We start from the raw sequence: 21,792 nt of genomic DNA on the forward strand, positions 1-21,792 counted from the left end.
GCATTTAGTGCTTTTACATGTTTGAGCAGAGACAAAAGAGCCAGGGTTTGGAGTTTTTATTCAGAGCCTCTGTAAATTATAGCAGTGCTAATTTTGCCCTCTTACTGCATGCAGGCAAATGACTGTGCAACCACGTTGGGTTGGTTTTTTTCATATCCCTGAGCTTTTAATATAGTTCAAATGAGGCCATGATTTCCCACTGAACAGCTTCCAGATTAAACTATTGAATAACATTCAGCACCCTATGCAATACACTGCAAAATCAAGGTCCATAATTCAAAGCTATGAGAAAGACAGTACCCCTATCCAACATCAAGTATTTAATCAGACCAGCCTGGATCCCAGAGCACACTGCAGTTCCCCATTTGGTCTGAGTTCAAACAACAGCTGTCCTCTAAACAGAGCTCATGAGATCAATCCTTACAAGAAAGTAAAATTTATCACGTCTAGTGAGCCTTTCACAGTGCCTGTTGTTGTTTCACTTGCCCAAAGAACATCATCTGGGTTTATCTTCACCAGCACAGTAACATGTGCTAGAAGTGGCTGCTGTGAAAAACATTATTAACCCTTCAGCTCTGTCCACCACCACAGACTTAGCAGCCATCAGACACCAGAGATGTTATCCCTGAGTGTATTCAAATTTATCACCACTTACCATTTTTTTTTATTTGACAAAATTAAAAAAGATGATGGTCTGCTTCCCACTTTGGAGAAGTGCACCTTGCAAGTTACTCATGTGATGCTCTACAGCCTAATACCAGGGCACTTCAAGCATAGCTCTGCTTAATAGTACCTGTAAGAGCACAGACATAGTTTGCAGAGCAACATAAACCACACTTTTTCTAAGGAAATTCAATTCTGTCTCAAGTAGTCACAGCAGGCCAACTATGGAGACTAGTCTCGGGAGCCAGTGATACCGTTTCCACTTAGATTCAGCCCTAGTCAACAGGTCACTTCCAAGAGCACTCCCACCAGGGTCAGAGTGGTCTGGCTAGTCCATCCTCAACAGCAGCTGTAACAGTGTACATGAGGAAGAGCAAGGATAAGACAAGTATGTATGATGCCTTCTCTGCTTTTTCTACTAGTCTCAGTTTACAGGTTTTCCTGACCTGGATGGGGTTTCCATATATTCTGAAACACTTGGTCTACCCCCATGACCTTGCTCTTACCTAGTCACTCCTTGAACTCACATAACCTTTAAGCAGTGACAGTACCATGTGCCCAGCACCTACTCCACAAAAAAATCTTCTGTACCATCAGCAGGGCTCCTACAGTTTTTATCTGACACTGCCCAAGTTCTTCAACTACAGCCACCGTCTCTACCTGCCCTCCCCACCAGGCACAATTATTTATTTTTTTTTTGGCGGGGTGGGGAGGGAGGCTCCGTTCCCTCAGCAGTCCTGGTGAAGATTTTAACTCCCAGCTCTACTGAACAAGACTGACACTCCTACAATACAATACACAGCAAAGCAGAAACTTGAAATACCTGAAATGTTTCAATCAACTGAACACCCAAAAGTTTTGGGAAGACAGTTTTGTAAGATTAGTTGCTCCATCTTTCTCCTAGTTAAGTGCTAGCAGTCTTTTGTAGGCAAGAATCAGAAGAAAATCCCATGAGTACAAATGGCCAGAGGACCTCCACAGAGGACTGCAGTACAACCCGTTCACAGACACACTGACTCACAGACAGACATAAACACAGCAATAACAGCTCAATACCTTCAAACTTGTTCATTCTAAAGGTCATGCAATCTAAAGTAATTCTACAGGAGTCACCACAGAATAAAGAAAGAATGTGGTATCTTACACTGTGACTAAAACAGAACTGAAGGCAGAGGATAGGATTTTTCTCTATGGAACAGACTAAGTTATGATTAATTTTTTGTTCATGCACTGCATTTTCAAATTAGAGGGAAGCGGAAAAATCTGATCATACCAGACTGCATCACCAAGCCAAGTGAACCCATTATTGAAAGTTTCCTAGTTGACCAGTCAAGCACTGACTATAACCACAGAATTTGGTTTGAGGTAGACATATTTCACACCTACACCTTCCTGAGGAATGCTAACAGCAGGGATTTAAAAAAAAAAGTATCTGTACTTAACAACTTAATGTGAATGACAAGATGTGGGCTGCATCAGATTCCTCCAGTCACCAAGTGAAAGAAAATACTGTCAACATACAAGTACAGTTTGGCAAGCAAAAAATAATCTACTGCTCTTCATGGGATATTGTTACTCTCTTTTTAATGGAACCCACAGTAATTCCACCCGTATGTTGTTCATGTATTTCAAGATTCACTATGCAGCCTGGTATCTTACTTGAGTTTTGTGGAATAGGAGGAAATAAAATGATGTGCCAAATCATAAGCGATTTCAACCTGAGCTATATAAAAAGGAGAAATTTTGAGCAGACAAATAATGCGGTTTATATTGGTGTGAGGCTGCAACAGAACTTGTACAATGCACACAGCCAACGAAGCAACTTAAGCAGGCTGACTGATTCAGGTTTGCAAACAGTCACAGAACAACGAAAAGCTATTTTTACAAAGGTATTCTTCACATTGGGAATGTTTGGGGGTTTTTAGCATGCTTGCCAATAGCTATTTTTTTCAAATTACAAACGAAGAGGTTTAAAAGGCTTTATTTCCATGTTGTTGCTGCACCACAGAATTTTAGGTGCACACGGTACTTAAGTAATTTTTAAGTGCAGCAGAACTGTAATCATAGCATTTAGAGTTCCTTTAGAATTAGTTTCTTTATAGACTACTTGGTCTTTGTGGGAGTTTTTTTAGCAGGGGGGTGCAGTACATGTTGGTTGTTTGGGTTTGTTTTATAGGTTGTTTGTTTCAGGTTTTTTTTTTTTCTCTCCAAGTAATCTGTGTCTGATCAAAGAGCAGAGAAACATGCTTTTATTCTGTCTACAGTATGTATGGACAGGCAACACAAACTGCATTAAATGACCGTTATCTTGGCACGTTATAAAGGGTATTATTAGCCACATGAGAAAAGTAGCAGCCTCTCTTCCAGCCAGCAAGACATTACAAAAAATATTAATGCAATTCCTGTAGGCTCCTGTGACTTTATATGTAGGTGACAACTTGCACCAGTTTCACTGGCAGAGTTCTACTGAGTGTAGCATGGGATGTATTTGTTTCTTCCAGCAGAAGAAAGTGAAGAAAATGCTTCTGGACCACCAAATACTTCAGGTCATTTCTTTTTAACCTCTTAACTTCATTCACTTTGAAAAATCTATTCCTTGTTTGCTACGTTTAGGTACAACCGCCTCTTAGAACATCTGTCCCATTTGCATCTAGTAACACAAATCTAAAGTGACTTCCATGAAGTCACAGGATTGTCAACGTGCAAGCAACACAGATCCCAGGGGAGTAAGTTTATCCAAGTTCCATTTTCATTTCAGGAGGGGCTCAGCTACATCTGTTTTAGCTGCAGCCACCCAGTGTCCCTGCTGTGCAGCGCAGGTCTGCTCCCAGGAAGAGCCCTGCCAGTGCAGAGGTTCAGTGCAGCACCAGAGCCCTTACCGCAGGCTGATTCACACACAAAAGTCGCACAAGAGGTTGAGTGACTGGCCCAGAGTCCCCAGCAGCATCACTGTGCTGGCTCCAGGGCTCCAGCTGTGCAATGAAGACCTAGGCGTAGCAGTGGAAAGCTGCCTGCAATTACGGAGACCCCAAGTTACCACTGTGGCCTGGTATTCCCCAGCCAGAAAGCCACAAAATTCTGTCTTTGCAAAAATCCCACCATGAATTCTAGCTCAGCTAGACACTGTTCCTGCTTCACCATCCACTTTGGCACAAACCCCTGCCCTGCCCTCCACCCAAGGGTCTACCCTAAGGAGCTCTGCCCTATGGTCTTACATACAGACTTGAGCTACCCAGTTTAAGTCTACCCCACTCACAAGGGAACACACACACTCTGTAATATTTTCCAACAAACAGTAACAGCATCCTCAAAATGCCAACATATATGAAACCAAGAACACAGCAGGCAGTCACAGCCCTCCACACTTGTGGGGTACTGAGATGCTGCTGCTGAGGGTATGGGCTGCTGGGTCAGGCTGGGCTCCCCCAGTGTGCCAGAGGCATCTTAGCAGTCACTGGAGGGGATTACCAAGCTTGGCATTTATTCCCACAATTAAAGTCAGTTTGTGTAAAAAGGAAATGCAAACCCTATACTGAAGTTCAACAGGAAGACATGGGGGAAAAAAAAAATTCTGAAGAGTTTCATGCCAGGTATGAGGGTGCTGAAGTTACTACAGTGCAATTACACCAAACAGCTTTCAGATAGTTACATTCACAAAACAGCTGTTCTGTTTTGAGAACAAGCCTCAGAGAGCATGCATTTGGCCAAGAAAAGTATATCCAGTGACAAATAGAATTAATTTTTGCATGCAAAATAGGAAATCCTTTAGCACTCAAGTTGTGAAAGACAGCACTGCATATAGAGCACATGCAACATATTAAGAAAGCCAATGAAGGTTTACCAAAACATCTCACTCTTCTACTCAATCTTTTGTGTTACTACCATCAGGGATCTGACTACACCATAAATATTTATTTCCAGAAATAAGAACTGTAAACCAGAGTCTTTGTCTTCAGTGAATTGCCTGGCAAAGTCTCAGTTAGGGACTGTCACGGCAGGACTGCTTTAAGTGACCTCTCTCTTTGTACCTTGGCAAAGTACGCAAAGCAGCGCAGTCATTCCTCACACACCCACATGGTTCTTATTTATCTTGAATGAACACTGACAGAGATCACTACATAATTTCTACCAGGGGCTGTGGGCACTAATACAGTAGCTTCAGAGCAGCCAAAAATGAGGATATTGCTCACAGCCACACAGGAGCTGACATTTAGTCCTTGGATTCAAGGCCATGGATTTTGCTGGAGTAGGAATGAGCTGTAAGATCAAAGGACATCTGTGCAAGGTACCACATTATACCATTAAAATCTGTCTCTCTAGAAGTAGTATCTTGCAGTGGTAAACAAAGGATATTTGGTACTGGGAATATGGTTTTATCCGTATTCTAGTGTCTACATAAAACACAGCCTCCTTTCTTGTTTGCAGATTACATCCCACTCAGAACTGCTCAGAGTAACAACTGTGTATTAATCTGTCCAGTCAATGAGCAAAGAGATGTACAATTGCAAAATAATTCACCAAAGGTTTCCAGAAAGCAAACTGTTGCTAGAGATCATGGAAAAAGCTTATACTTCCAGCTCCCAAGAGTAGCTCTGTGGATTTAAAAAAAAAAAAAAAACCAACAAAAAACCACAGAATTAAAAAAATGCAGACTGTTAAAGTAATAACCTTGGCAGTGATCTGCATGACCTTAATCTAAGGCACAGGCTGGACAGATACCTGGAAAAGAATATGGATGAGATGGATACCTGGAGGAGGCACATGGATGCATGCCCATCAATTAAGCTATGTAATTGTGCCTATTATTATGTCTCCTGCACCTCTGGACACATGGGAGACCAACAGGATACAGTTTCCCACAAGCACAACAAAAACAAAACAAACAAAAAAATACAACAAACCCACAAAGAGGATTTACCTTGCCTTTACACCACATGGAAGCACGCTTCTTTATCATTGAGAGACACACTAAAGCACAATACAACTGAAAAAGTGTACAGTAATGAGGAATGTTCAAAAGGAAGCTGAACTGAGAAGTAGCTGTCAGAATGACAGTAAACAGCCCCAACTAACTGCAAGACTTCTGATTGCATTTCCACTATTATTTCTTGTTTCCACAGGTTAAATGTTTAAAACAAAAATAAATAGCAGGGGGAAAGTTTGTTTGGGTTTGGAATAAAGTTTTCAGTATTGAAATTCAGTATTAGCCTTGGAAACAAACAGGCAATCTACACCATGCATAATCATCATTTATGAGTCCCGACTTGACCACGCCACTTTCCCTTCCAGCTTCTGTACTCAGCCAGTAATGAGAAGTTGAACTAGGGGAATTGTCCTCAACAAGTTCTATTTTTCCTTCCTTATACGCCTCACCTAAAGCACATACCCCATCAACAAAATCCATGTTCTGAGACTTTTACAGTAGTCTGAGTTAGAAACAAAAAGTAATTAGCAGTTTCCTTGACCTTCCCATCCACTCTGCTCCCCTAAAAGGGGAATACTTTTGCACCTGGAGGAGAAATCAGTCCTCAGCTTTGCCCTTCAGCTTCTGGCACACCAGAAGCTCCTGGTGGGTGCTTTCCAGCATGTCACCAGCCCTGTTTGGAGAACATGCCATCTTAATATCATTGCCCTGATAAGCATATCGAGTACAACATGTTTGTGTTCTCAAATGAAAGGATAATAGTGCAGGTTGAGCTGTGTGCAAGTCAGCTTACAGTATGTGAAGGCATGATCCATAACTGGGATTCAAGATCTAGATTCTCATAACTTCATAATAGAACTGGTAAATTTTGGAAGAATAAAACTTTAAACACTATTTAGGAATACAGTGTCGCTATACAACTAACATCCTGGGATTTCTCTAACAGATGAGTTAGATTTCTGGAAAATAACCTGGAAAACGTACAATACTCTACAATATCTTCTGAACAAGACAAAACTTACTGAGATTTAATAAAAAAAAAAGCCAACCTGCCGATATAAAGCTTGTTGGAAAATATTTATAGGCTCAATTGCTGTTTCCGCCATAAAACTGAACAACATAACAGTGAGTTCCCAATTAATTGCAAGACTGTGAAAGAGCTTTTAAAGAGAAGGCAGCATGAGGTTTAAGCCCACAACAGTAAAAAAAGCATTCAAAAAACTGAAATGGATCACTGGACTACACAATATTGTATGGAGTCAATACAGTCATGATAACCAATTCTCCTCCCACACATTTGATGACTTTACTAAATCCAATTCTCTCATATGCTTCTGAGCCTTGCTGAAGGTTGCAGATAGCTGAAGAGTAACAGATGGTGCCAGCAGTAACTGCCCTTCCCTGTTTATGTGGGCTCATACTGTATGTTCAAAACCCAAAGAATTGTTATGCCAGCTAAAAAGTTGAAATATCAAAGAGCACTTTCAACAATCCAGATTTTTAGCACAACATAGTCTTCCACTCAAGAAGGCAACATTAGATTCCTCCAAATGCAAGACTGACTTCCCCCCCCCCCTATAAATAGGAGCTATAGCTTAAATTTAAGATTCTATGTCAAATAAAGCTTTTGAAAACCCGCATACTCTGAAAAGATGTCAAACAGCTGGAGGCAGGAGAAACCCATCATATGCAATGGGACCATGACTGTAAGTTATACCTACGCACATATACTTGGTTAATACAATCCAGCAGCAAACAAAGATCTTAAGTACACAACTGAAGAACACAAAGTTTAAACACATGTATCTACCCAGTGCCAGTTTATATGACATACATATGGTCAAAGAATGTAATAAGCCAACAGAAGAATTTCTGGTCAAATAAAATTTTTGGCATAAAGACGGAGAAGATCGAACCATCTGACAGCTGTTTATTTTCCCCTGAAATTCTTTAGAAACACAACAATATGCTGGAATAGCAAACATGACAATCTTCTCAGGAAATAAATATGCATTGCACTCCAAGAGGGGGAAAGATGACTGGTGCATAAACAACATTACTTCATATTTGAAAGTTCTAAGGGTTTTTTAATCTGATCTTTATACTCTACAGCCAACTTCTATTCCACACCGAACAATTTGCTGTGTGCCTGCACTCATACCAGTTTACCACTTCCCAAAGAGACAGGCTAGGATTGCTGTTAAAAAATATCCTTGGAAGGGAGACAAAACATTGTTCAAAAACTCATGAAAGATTGGAAAGTATTAAGATTTAAAATAAAAGATGAAATCAGAATTAACAGCAAGTTAAGAACAGTCATTGGTTGCCAAACACATAGTATGTACTGATTTCCTATACCAATATATGTTCTTGCATGGAAAATATGGATTTCTAAGAACCAGTGCTTCAAACAAATCTTAAGAGACAAGATTTTGAAGAAGCGAACCTTCCTGTGCAGACCTCTTCTGGAAGTTTGGTCAGTTTTCCTCTGTATCACAAACCTCCTGTTAATCACTGCACCTCAATACATACATGTCTTTGCAAAATACAAAGAGCAGCACAAACTTTATTTATGTAATTTCCAAAAAAGTACGATCCTTCTTCACTAGCTATTAGCACACTTGTACTTTCTCAACTTTAAACCAGACAAATTAAACCAAAGTAAATAGAAGTCTGTCTTTTGATGGTATAAGCAGAGTTATTGCAGAACTAATGCAGGTACGCAGGTATCACCTCTGCTACCACCTGATCCGAAAATAGCTCAACCTGCAGAATAAGAAATACTACCGCCTTTAAACTGTTGGAAACAGTCGGCATTTATAGTTATCAGGGATCACTCAATGCACGGCCTGTCTGTGTACAATCATTCCTATGCTCCTCCAGGTTATTTGCAGACCTTGCTAAAGTTACAGAGCAATACCTATTGGTATCAAAACTCCCAACCGTCCCAAGCCAGGGAGTAGAACTGGTTATGGCAGGAAGCTTTCAGAAGCTGTCTAGGGAAAGAAATATACAATGTATAAATTCCCAGTTTCAGTTACTTGTGAATAGCTGGTACTGTTGCAACTTCCTTAGTCACAGAAAATGTTGCCTGTTACAGGGTTCTCCCTCCTCTCATGTGTTTTAACGAGAACAAAGAAGCTGACTTAGCAGAAATGCGTGCTTGTATTAAGCAATAGCTGCTCTGAATTTTTCCTCATAAAATAGCATTTATGCTAGATTAGCATATGCCAACTGACAGCCCCTAGACAGGACACTAAAAAATTTTGGTTTTGCTTTCTACCAACTGAGTCCAAACTGAAGTTCTCCAAGACTTAGAAACTGACTCATTGTTCAAGAGTCCCATTATCATTAAATGCCACCTGCAATCTAAATCCATTTAGAAAGAGGTGAACAGTGCTGTAGCAACTGTGCATTTCAGAATCTAAAGGGTTTTTTTATGAAAATACTGAAGATTTCTCATGCAAAGAAATTCTCTCATGCTTTAACTCACAGGCCATAGGAATGTGAACAGGCATTCCTCTCTTCCATGCATACTGCCTCAAATGGCAAGCCTGCTGAGCTGCTGCTTACTGCCTGTCTTATCACATCATTTCTGATGTCATGTAGATACAGAGTCTAAAATGTTTATAATGAAAATGATCAACTGTTGAATACAGCCAGTTTAAAAAAAAATCCACCATTCACAGACTACATCTATTTTTCTGTATATGCATATATACATATACACACTTTCAGAAAAAGATTAGCCATTACTCTCAATATTAATACACAACTGATTTCAGAAAACATTTAAAAGCTGATTCTGTCTCAGTTTTTCATTTACTTTCTTTTCATTTATAAGTATCAAATACAGTCAACAAGAGCTCATTAAGGCCTGTATGTGCACTCATCAATCACCCATGTCAGTCCTGGGTGCACCACTGGCTGGTGCTCAGGTCCACAGTCACTCTAATGCAAGATTTCCTTGTTTTGATAGCTGAACAAAACCAGATACAAGCAGCAGTAGTCAAGAGTTTTTCTATCAGTTTCAGCAGACTTGGAGGAGACCCTGTTTAATGAATCAGTTATTCAGTAGTAAAGTAACAATGAGACACATTCCTTAGTTTCCAGATAAGGAAACAACTAAAATCAACTGTTTGTAAATGACATCATTGCCATGCATGAAGCAACTCAGTCAACAAAAGCTGCCTAACAAGTGGGGAACAGATCAGGTTACAGCTGTTTATTAGTGCCCAGATAGCAATCAAACCACAAAAATCTTCTGGAGAGTGGGAGCAGATGGAGTCATGGCACAGGCTGGGTCTTGCTTGAACACGCTGATTGGATGGCCCTGCTATAAACTGTCATTGGGGCTGTGCAGCTGAGAGCAGGACACAATTAACATCAGCTGTCTAAGTGAGAAAGTTTACTCAGCTTCTGCCTTGCCCTCTCTGTCTCTCTCATAAATATGTATTCAGAGAAGAGCACGCTTCTTCTTAAGCTGTTGTCTAGCAAATCCAGCTGTTTAAACAGAAGCGGTCACACACAGCACCAGGCATTGTTAAAGTCCATTTTCTGACTGCCAGTCAATCCATCAGTGAAATTCAGCAGTTAAGATCTGCAATAACAGTTTCTCCTTAGACTAGTCTTTGCTTAAAAAAGGAAAAATTGAAGCTGGAACAGGAGCCATCCTGAAAACACATTAATTGCCCATGCCTGCACCATGGCTCATGTTGTCAGCAAATGCTACCCACCCCCATTAGTCAGTTCCATTTGAAAGTGCTGCCCTGCAGCTTCACATCTGGCCCCTATGTCCAGGCACTGGACGTGTAAAATTCCCCAAACAGGAACACAGGCCATGCAACCCTGGAAACAGAAAAATAACATACTTTGTAAAGATCCATCCTCTGTATGAACAAGCAACTTAAACACCACACTTGTAAGATACAGGTAGTGCACTGCCTTGAACAACAGAGTCCTTCAAATCACGAAACAAGCACCAAAAACTTCTGAACTACTTATGACACAAGACACCATGACATGTCATGTATGACATTTAATTAAAGATGCTTTTAACATCCAATGCTTGACCCACGAACTTCAGTTACTAAGTTTATTGGCCTGGTTCTGACTGAACACATGTACAATTGCTTTACAGTGATGTAAAACAGAATTAATAAACTGCTTACAAGGACAGCCTAAGGAAACACTTTGCTGTATTGAAGTGTCACGTGAAATTACAAAACTAAAGGTAAACAACCCATTTTTACTTTTTTGCAAACAAAAAAAAAAATTAAGAAGATTACAAAAATAATTCTATCAGATGCAGATTATTTTCTGCACAGGTGATTTTGGTGAGAAACCCTAATGGCCTCACTCAGTACATCAACACTTAGACCCACAGGTACAGAATTAATTCTCAGGAATGGCACTTAAATGCCAAAACTATTTTTGTTCCAACATTTTTTCTTTTTTCCTTACAGTTTGTTTGCATTAAGTACAAATGCTGCATATGTCAGCTTTAAAAACACTTGCAGTTTTACTGCAATAATTAGTACTACCATCAGAAAGAACTCCCCATGCCCTATCCACCATTTTTTTTCCTCGTATCTATTTCCTAAGAAAATCCACAGTAGACCAATAGATTGCAGTTTGTCTAAGAAGGAACCCTGGAACACTTTCAAAGGGCAGACCATAAGACCTGGTGAGCCAACCACTAAAATAAAGTAGGTTTCTTCAGAACTGTCCTATAAATTTGCATGTAACGTTTTAAGCCAAGGCAGAGTTCTACTGTTTAGCCTTAAACTATTAAGGAAATTGGTCTGTAATTACTTTATACTCCATTACAAAAACAGTCATGTGTTTCAAAAGAAATTATACAGTAATCAACAGTACCTTTAATTTTGGTTCAAGTAGAACAAGAATTAAATGATCAAATATGTCAACTATATAATTTGTCAATAATCTAAACATTTCAACAATTAGTAGGTATCTAAGTTTCTGAAGTCTCAGTGCTCAACTGAAAATATATCATTACAATATTACATCAAAAACAGGCACACAGGCATGCACACATGCTGACAACACAAAGCCAAATTACTCTGATCACCAAAGAAAAGATTTACTCTGTTTCTTTAGTGAACTTCTGATTTGTTAGATTTTAATTTGTTTGGGTTTCCTTCTACTACAAATTGTAAAAGGAATGCCGGCTCCTGGAAAAAATATAATATCTGAGATGAAACAGTGCCCTTACATATTTACTCTCCTCATAACTGGTATAATCCATATTTTGAAAACTGAATTCACCTTAAGGAAATACTTCAGAAGCAGTTCTATTAAACCACCTAAAGTTAGTTGTGGTGTCGGGCTGTGCTTGCAAGCACGTATTCCTTGATGATTAAGTGTCATTTATTCTCTAGAGCTACAACATTCCCACACATACAGACACATTCCTGCTACCGATCTGTTTGGTCAAGTTCTGTTTTGTGCTGGAGAGAACCATGCTTTATGTCCCTCAACTATAAAAAACTGACATTATAAATGAAAACAAAAATGCCCTTACTGTGACCATACTTACTCTTCGTGACAAGGGACTTAACTTGAGTGAATATAGTCATGTAGCATGTCAAGTAATTTATACTTCAGAATAGCAGCTCTACACAAATGGAAAGATACTGCTTTTGATTACACAATGTAATACTGCTAATTCAACAGACAAACTAAACGCTTCCCCATGAAGAGACTGAGTCACTTTTGCTTAAGTATGCAGCAGTGAGGGAAACAGCCAAGAACTCTGACATAAATCATGATTCTCTAGAATATGCTACCAACATAAAGAAAGCTTTGTTAAATAATCTGCTAGTTTAGATCCTTGACAGGAACACATTTCACATAAAGCCTCCCTGGTAGTCATTCCACTGTATATTTACTCTACAAATTACATCAAATGCTGATGATAGAGGTCACAACTATTTTACTTTTTCTTGTTTTAATTAGAAATTAATTTTACCATCAAAGTTGCAGTTATCTTATCCAATGCCACTGTATATTGCAAAGAGAAGCAATGTCACATCCACCACTGTGGTCTCCCTCCACAGTCTAATCATTCCCTCCACCTTAGGAAAGAATGAGAAGCCTGGCCAAAAAACTTCTAAATTTTTACTTTTTTTTCCAACAGAGACTGGCTTTATATAGTCTCTAAACCAGATGCTACAAAGAACTCAGACTGCCAACTTTGGGTGTCTTCAAGGAAGAGTATTTTCAAGGCAAAAACACAAGATAGAAGAATGACTTTGCTGCTTTGCACCTCCACAGCCACATTCACTTACTTTTCACTAATTTACACACACACGCTACACACCGTTTCATTTCTTATTCACCATTTATTTCAAAGCTAGAGCCTAAATGTATCTACACGAGCAATCATCACCCATCTGAAGTGGAGGACACAGATGCTACACGCATTTCTCAATACTCCCCGGGCAGCTGGGATGATGGTGCCCCAGACACAGGCAACCCAAGTGCTGTTTCCTGCTGGATCGGGTCCGGGGTGCGTCTCTCTCTGCCTCTCTCCTTACCTGTAAGAGGTGAGGGGCAGTGTTTCCATACAGGCCCCACAGCAAGGGCACAGAACTCCCATGAGACCTAGAGGAAGTTTTTCCCAACACAGGCTCACATAGCACTTTTAGATACTGTGCTGACAATATGGGGCGAAAGTAGCATCACTAGAGAAGCAACAAACAGAAAAACCAGGCAGAGACACGGAGGCAGGCATAAAGTGCTGTACTTAGTGCCTCTATTCCACCCAGCAGGCCAAGTACTTTCAATACTTGTAGCAAGTTAAGATGGTTGAATGACCAAATTCCCTTGCTTGCACACCACAGGTGCCTCAGAAGGAGAAGCCTTTCAACCACTCACTGCGATCACTTTGGCTGAGCCCAAGAAAAGTCAACAGAAATGGCAGGAGCACATGCTGTATCTCTGAGGAAGTCCTCCTGCAGTCAGGCCAGGCAGCCATTACTGCCCGAAGCATTTCTGACCGGCATTCGAGGGCACCAGGGCGGAGTGAGGCCTGCTGGCTCAGAGCGCTGCCGAAGCCTGCCCAGCTGCCTACACCACCTGCCCGGAAAGCCGGCCGCTGCCGGGGCCCTCCCGGTTCAGGAGCACACGCAGGCAGCAGAGAGCACGGGGCCCACCTCCGAACCTGCTCGCTTGCCGCCATTACAACCTGCGGCCCCAACACCTCAGCACAGCCATGCTCCAGCCAGCCAGGTGCCCACAGCCGCACTGGGGAACAGCCTCAAAGGCAGCAAAGGTATTTCCCATGCAGACGGCTCACTAATAAAACATTTTAGGTGGGAACATCACGTACGTCTGCTGCCAAGAGCAGCATCTGCTTCTAGAGCAACAACAAATGTCTTTTCCACTCGTGCTCTGCACATCCTGGATGCATTAAGAGATAAGCAACATGCGTGCAGCAAGCACAACACAACAGAAGCATTTTAACACTATCATTTTAACACAGAAACTTTTGTATCTTCACTATGCAGAAGCCTGTTTCAGAGCTCAATGGTGCTCTCGGCAATTTCTGGAAACACAAACCTCCAGTGAAGGAGCACAGGGGGACCCCTGCAAACGCAGCTCACTGCTCCAGTAACCGCTGGTGTGCAACAGGCAGCTCTCTCACTATAACTTCTCCAAGTCTGAGTGAAGCAATAAAGTCTCATTAAGAAATAAAGACGCAGCTTGGCAAGTCAGTTTCAGACACTCTTGTTACAGCTTACTTCCGAACCAAGAGACAGTTATTTACTGACTGCTTTAAAAGCCAATGCGCAAACTGCAACTTTGCCTGCTGCTTTACACCATGTTGTACAAAGTACCAGGAGACTAGAAATTAAAAAACAGATTTCTAGAACTGGAGGCACAGTAAGGGTCTGCCCCTCTTCAAGCAATACAGCACAGACTCAGGGCAAACATTTAAGGGTTAAAACTGGAACTGAAAACAAGTAATGCAGCAGGCAGTGTCTGGGGTCACGAAACTACTCAAGCAGCGGTTCCGAGCAGAGCCTTCTACAATTCAGGCTACACAAGTTTAAGTCAAAAAGAAAAACCTCCTGTGTGAACACCTACATACAAATGTATCAGTACTTTCTAGCACTATAATTTGTGTAGCATCATTGTTATTATTTATATATACTAGTAGTCTCTTTTTTTGTTTGCTGAATCACACAGTGTTGTCTGGACTATGTACTCGTTGCTTTTCACGCCTTTGAACACCAGCAGGATTAAAGAAAAATCCTTACCATGCCAGCTATTAGTTTATATCAGCTTAAGATCCCACATCTCAAGTACACAGTTAAAATAAATGCATTATTTAAATAGACATGTTTGAGAAAATAAAACTATGATTGCAGTAATGGATTTCCAAAGGAGTTTGACTTGCAATCTCACTGCCCTGATGACAGGCATAGGAGCTCAACTTTTTACTCCAAGCATGGCCCCGTAGGCTGCACCTCCCACCTCCGAGGGCCAGCAAAGGCTGAACGGCAGTGCTCACACGCCCCTGACAGACTGCAAACTACAGTGCACACACAGAGAAACCCTCTGAAGGACCAAAAGCAGTAAAGCATTAAGAAAACTGCAAATGAGAGACTGATTGAGTGGAGCCTGGTATTCATCAACACTTTTTTTTTTTTTACACTAGTTATCAAGCAAGTCAGTAGTTTTCCTACCAAAACTAGAAGTTGTTGACAAAACTTGCTTTAAAAAAAAAAAAAAGGAGTTTCCTTCTGCCCACCAGAAGAAAATTAAGCTAGATATTAAAAATAACCTGATTACACTCTTGAGTAAACAAGCCAAGAAATGAAACTATTTTGGACTTCATGTGGTAATAATCTAGCAGGATGAAATACCTTCATATGCCTAGAATAGAAATCAGAAGTACAGATTCTAAAACAGCGTTAGAGCAAGAAACACATTTTGGCATCCAGTTGGACATACATGTGTTTGGACACCTCTGTGGGCATTTCCTGTATACATTCTTTTCTTTTACATGCTGAAGATAAAGTTTCTTTCCATCTTCTGGCTCCTTAAAGCTAAAGCGACTGCAAAACAAGAGGAGCAGAAAGCCAGCGCAGGCTCTGCGGGGCGGCCAAGGGGCTCCGAGGTCTGCAGCTGACTTTGCATGAAACAGAAAACTTCACCAGCGGCTGCTACAGTTTAAAAAGAGGCGAGTGACGCTATGCTTTTCCCAGCCTTGGAAAAACACGTTCACCAACACCTTGTCACAGGGAACGGGAAGAAAGGGGGGGGGTGGGGGGCTGTGCGTGAAAGTCAGGGAGACTCACTTCCCAGTAAGGAAATACTTTCTTTTAATGTGGGATTATGCATCTACGACCCACCCCGGCGGGTTAAAGCACTTTCAGCCAAGCGGTTCCTCCCGGGAGCAACCTGGGGAGCCCTGCCCGGCCCCGGCCGGCGCCGCACCCCCCTCCCGCAGCCCACAGCGGCATTTTAAACTGCGGGGCGGAGGAGGGGGATGGGGAAAAACCGAATCCATCAGGACAGCGGCGGTTCCTAGGCTGCGCACCGAGGCGGGAGGGCTTTCCCTTCCCGGCGGATGTCACCGAGCCGGGAGGCACAAAGCACATCCCCGCCGCCACCCCAGGGCCGAACACACCCCCTGCCGCCCGACGGCGCCGCGGGGCTCCGCCGCCACACCCGCACCCCCCCGCCACGCCGCGCCGCGCCTCGCCTCACCTGCGGGGCCGGGGCCGGGCCCGGGGCGCCGCTCCGCCGCCGCCGGCAGCGCCAGGGCCAGCAGCAGCGGCAGGATGAGGCGCGGCGACCGGGCGCCCCTCCACGCCATCTTCCCCCTCCGCACCCGCCGGCCTGCCGCCGCTCCCCGCGCCGCCAGCCCCCACGAGCGGGGGGAAAGGGGCCGGGCGTGGAAAACGAGGGGGAAAGCCCGGTGCCTGGGAGGGGGGCAGACGCCGCGCCCGGGGTGCCGCTCCTCCTCTGCAACGGGCAGCAGCGAAGGGCGCTGCCGCCCGCCCCAGGCTTTATACGGCGGTGGGAGGACCCGGGCAGCGAGGGCACCCGGCGGCGCAACAGGAGCCGCTCGCAGCCGCCGCCCGGGTGCACGCTGCTGCCGCCGCCGCTGCCGGGGGAGGAGCGAGCCGAGCGCGGCCAAGCCCCGCCCCGGCCCCGCCGCCCCGGCCGCCGCGGTAGGTGCGCGGGGCCGCCGCGGACACGGAGCGGGCCTGGCTGCGGCGCCCAGCTGGCCCTGGGGGCGCGCTCGGCGGGGCCGGCCCTGCGGGAGCTGCACCCGCCTCCCCCTCCAACCGTTTCCTCAGCGGCGGACTCCCGATGAACGCACTCCCGAAACCTTAACGTTGTTCGGGAGGTCGCGGGCAGCTGCAGGCGCTCGTCTGCGCGCCCCACAAACCAACCCGATCCTTTCGGGGCTGGTGGCATGGGGACCGCGCTGCATGGCCGCTCTGCTGGTGACCCACGTACCTGTCAAACACCGTCATCTTACCATTCAGATTTCCATTGAGAAACAGTTCCAGGAACACCCCAAGAAATCACCACATCACTGAAGGCAAGCGTGGTGACAATGGAGGTGGTGTACTGGCCCACCTCTGCTCTTTTTCCTACTGTGAGATGAGGTACATTAACAAAAAATACTGTAAACGTCTAAAAGTCATGTAAAATTATAAAAGCAGATGGCAGACTATTGGAATCATCGTGGATTTACACCTTGGAAATACTATTTGAGGACCAAGGGCATAATCCAAACTAAAAATTAGTGCTGAAAGCAGGATTCATTTATTTGAGATCCACCTATATAGTCGTCAAATAGACACCTCATTTTTTATCCTAAATGTCACTATGGGCCTAACAGATGTGGGTTTTTTTGAGGCACGGAGGAAAGGAAAAAGGGGGAAAGAAGGGAAAACTTGACCTTGGCTACTGCAACCAGAAGAACTGCATGCTTTTGTTTGGAACCCAGAGCCGAAATCAGAGCCTGCGTTATGTGCCCAGATGAATTTACGATTAATTGGGGGAGCTCATTCTTCCCGAACCAGGCAGCACACACAGCAGGGAGGGAGGTACAGCAAACCAAAGTAAAAGACTGAGTCCTCGGTCGGAAGGAGCTCCTGCAACAGAAGGCCCATGAAAGCAGCACCTGGGAAATACTGAGAACCTAATCCTCCAGTGGGGAAGCTGCAGTTGCTAACTACAGGAGAAACAGACAAGACCTTCCAGTTCCTGGTCAATTACTCCTGACCTACTTTTTCCTGCCACCTCTGTCAGGCAGGCAGAGATTCACCAGAGAACAAAAACTTTTGAACACAGACTATGACCACACTTATGCATGCATCCATGAACAGCCTCTGCTCGCTCTTCCAGCACCACTGCTCCCATCAGCGTTTGTAGGCACAATAAACTGCATTAGCTGAAATCAAGCAATGCCATGAGTGGGATGATACTGCAAGTGCTTCTAGCTTCTTTTTTTAAAAAAAAAAACAAAACAACAAGTTCAAGAAATTAAGCCTATGAAAAATGAAGATGGAAAAAATAGTTACTATATCACAGCTATCGTTTTAAGGTAGAAAACAGGTTAACAAGCATTCCAAAAGAGATCCTCAACAGATCAAACCTCACCTCAGATCCAGAACAGCTTAACAGTAACACTTGGAGACAAAAAGGAAGTGTGATTACAAAGCTGAAAAAATAAGAACTCATCAGGAAGGAATTAAATCACAAGAGACACGTAGAACATACTTACCACCACCAACCATGAAAAAAAATGACAGATTTCTTCAATAAAGTCTGAGGGGAAAAAGACAGGACCATTGGGCATCATTTCAGAATACCATGGAGATGATGTCATGGCTCTCACGGATGGGACAGGAAGCAGACAAAGCTTCAGCCCTGAGAACTGAGAGTAAAATCAGCAGCTGAGTATCACGTACATACACAGGGCTCTGAGAAATCACAACCTGGCACCTCACCTCTGTCACAAGCAGCTGGTTTCATCAGAGACTAATACACAGGTGCTGGAACAGCACTGTTAGGTGGAAACCAACATGCACAAAGAAGAGGGAGCACCTGAGAGAAATGCCAAGAGACATCCTGTTATGTACGTGCAAACAGTAGCAGAGAAGAATGAAAAGAATTAGTGAAAGACTATAAATATGCAATAACAAAAGAAAAGGAAATATCTGACAAAGACAGATTTTTAATTTATGAGAAAAATGGGTTGCGAAAACTGTGATATAAACACTGCTCTTACCTGTAAGTGCAAGCCCAGACTTTGATGAAATACTTCTACATTTTCATGTTATTTTCTTTGGTCTCTTGAAGGCTAATTTCATTTTTAACTGTTCTTATAAAACGCAAGCTTTGCCCTCAGAGAGAAAACAGAGCTGAAAGCTACTCAAAACACTGCTTTCAAACTGACAGATGTGGCCAAGACATCTCCTATCCCCAGAGGCTTCGCTCGGACATTGGCTGATGGAAGGGAAAATGCTTGTGAAACTTCAGAACTGAGCTCTGCCAGCTGTGCAGTGCCCAGGGGCTCTGTCTCACCCTGCCTCCACAGACACTTGAGTCATAAATGCTGCTTTTGTCCAGAAATACCAACTTCAAGGCCTGAACTGGCAGCTGGTGGTTAGCAGAGTCTTCAGCTCACCTGATGGTGTTGCAGGCCGCTTCAGTGCTGTATTACTGTTGTAGCCTACTCAACACTTAAACCTCTGAACTTCTAAGTAGGAACTTACCCTCGGATCAAAATAATCTTAAAGAATAACATAGACAGTGTGTAATGTAATGTGCAAGTATGCCTGTTATGCTACAGAGGTTAACTCCAGAAACAATTCCTACAAATGTCCCAAGAAACAATCTCACATTCTTGCTACTGCCACCATTTCCTCCTTTGACTTTTGATTTTATCAAGGCTTTTTCCCTTTCCTCTGCAATAACGCAACTTCTTAATGAGAAATTAATCAGTTTGGTTAAGCAGGCACGGAGGAGGGGAGAGCATGCATTGATTGTTAGTTGTGGAGCTCTGAACATGGGAGGCCAAGGGGTTTTCTTGTCCTAAAGCTCCAGCAATAGGGAGCAAAACCAGAAAGGAAGAACTGCAAGCAGCCCTCACTTCAGAAAGTCACTGTGAAAAGTGATTTTCTAACCTCTCAATCAGTTGCCAAATTAATTTATTTTTTCTTCAGACCCAGTGCATTTTCAACAGATCAGCAATAGTATCTAGGATTCAGCTGACACATATTTGGGCAAAATTCTACAGGACCTCTGCAGGAGACAACAGCTTCCTGAATCGTTAGTAATCTCCGTTCCTTCAGTGCTTTTTTCCCTCAGGTGTCCAGACAGTTCTTTTACCATCTCAGTAACTCCCTGTCTGTATCTGCCTATCCCTGTGTCCTCTTCCCCATCTCTTTCCTAGCTGTCTGTAAGAAATCAGAAGGTTGGCAACTTCCATCTTCCCCAAACCACCAACAGTTTTATATTTCAGAATGTGTATAGCTGGTGCCATATGGAATGGAAACAGACAGGATTCTTTGCATCGCCAGCCCATCACTGAAGCCAGAGGGAGGGGGGTCCTGTCGTAGGAAGCTGCCTTCTAAACTACAGAAGCTTCATACGAGAGACATTTTTCACATCCTCTAACTACTCTACATTTCACTCTTTACAAAAAAATATACAGTCTGTGCTCCTGTTGTGCTTTGCCTGTCCTTGAACTCATCTCACCTTGAATCTAGGCCTCAAAATATCTTCTGTTATTCTGGAGCTGCACTAGAGTACCTTTTCCACAGATGCTAAAATGTAGCAGTGTTGGTCGCATGAACTTCCTTCCCTAATCTTACGACATTGATATTGTTCATTATACAGTAATAAAAACAAAAGATAAGAATAACAAGATCGGTCTGTGAAAAGCCATGGGACAGAAGGAATTCTCAAAAATTCACCAGCAGCAGTATTTCAAGAATAAATAAAAAAATATTCAAGGATCCTAAATCTTCAATAAAGATCATAAAGAGTTTTCTAACAGATTATATATTTAACATATAGCAGCCAAAAGTCTATTTTGTCTGGGCAAAAGTCAGTCATTTCCCATGTATTTTCAACAGCAGCAGATCATTAGTCATTTGTTATGGAGAACAAATTCATTCCTCTCCCATTCTATTCTAGCTTTTCCTCTCAAATATCTTTCTAGTTGCATAAAGTTTGTCCTCCCGTTGTGTTACAGAGGTAATTCCATAGCCCTGTGATTTTTTTGCCAGGGTCAAGTGCATACAAACTGTAGAATTAAACAGAAGGTTTTGGCTTTTCTTTGTTGTATCGGTGATCTAATTTATTATCTAAAAGTAGTTACCTGAGTTCATCTTTGAACTTAGATTAGTGAAATGCCTTTAAGTTAGTAAGTCATATCTATTTTTCCACTTAAATTATTTGTGTGACCTCTAAAAAGAAAACACTAGTTTTGAATTCAACACATATCGCTATTGTACCTGAGTTGGGGTAGCTGAAAATAGGTGTTAGTTATAGAATAATACTAATAGAAATTAGCATTCCAAAGTAATAGAAAGTTTAAAAATCCCTTTTCAGTCATGGGAAAAAACGTTCTTCACATATATTTCACTTATATGCTCGTGGCTATTTTAATTTGACCACAAGCCAATGAGACACTAAAATTAAACTAGAATTAAAAAAAAAATTTCTGTGCAAATTACATCAATATGAAGGTGAACACCCATCTGGCATTAATATGGCATTAAAACGTGCATTGCATTGCCTGACTTAGTATGTGTATGTGAGCTTTTAATAAGGGCCTCTTAAGTACTTCAACCCTAATAACAAATCTTCCATAGCCAATTTATTTCCAAGAAATCAAGTTAAATGTTATTGAAATTCTACTCTCGCTGTCTGAAAATAGTTTCTCTTTGGTTGCCTCCCTTTAATTTACCCTCAACTTCACTAAGAAGATTTCTTTGAGTTGCTATCCCAGTCTTGTTATTACGGGCACAATCGAGCCCATCGCTGAGATGTGCTGAGCACTCCGCAAGGGTTCTGAGACCCTGCTGATTTCAGTGGATGCTCAGCACCTTTTGCTGTTGAGTACTGAGTGAATCCTTTGGGCTATAGTCATAGTTTCTTTCCCAAGCCACCCAATCAGAAATTACTTTGTTTCATTCACTCAT

The 21,792-nt window shown here is 42.6% G+C and overlaps 1 protein-coding gene across 2 annotated transcripts in view; it reads right to left on the reverse strand.

Moving 5' to 3' along the window:
- PLOD2 (procollagen-lysine,2-oxoglutarate 5-dioxygenase 2) overlaps positions 1-16,672 on the reverse strand; it is a 54,964-nt gene extending 38,292 nt beyond the window's left edge. The window contains exon 1 of one of the 2 annotated variants that reach the window (XM_055817340.1): positions 16,328-16,672. In XM_055817340.1, the coding sequence (XP_055673315.1) occupies positions 16,328-16,436 (109 nt within the window). In that variant the 5' untranslated portion in view covers positions 16,437-16,672. The remainder of the gene's footprint in view (positions 1-16,327) is intronic. The other variant, XM_055817341.1, reaches the window with a different exon arrangement.
- Between the last annotated feature and the right edge of the window lie 5,120 nt (positions 16,673-21,792).

This window comes from Falco peregrinus, chromosome 12, assembly GCF_023634155.1.
Source record: "Falco peregrinus isolate bFalPer1 chromosome 12, bFalPer1.pri, whole genome shotgun sequence".
Taxonomy (NCBI): domain Eukaryota; kingdom Metazoa; phylum Chordata; class Aves; order Falconiformes; family Falconidae; genus Falco; species Falco peregrinus.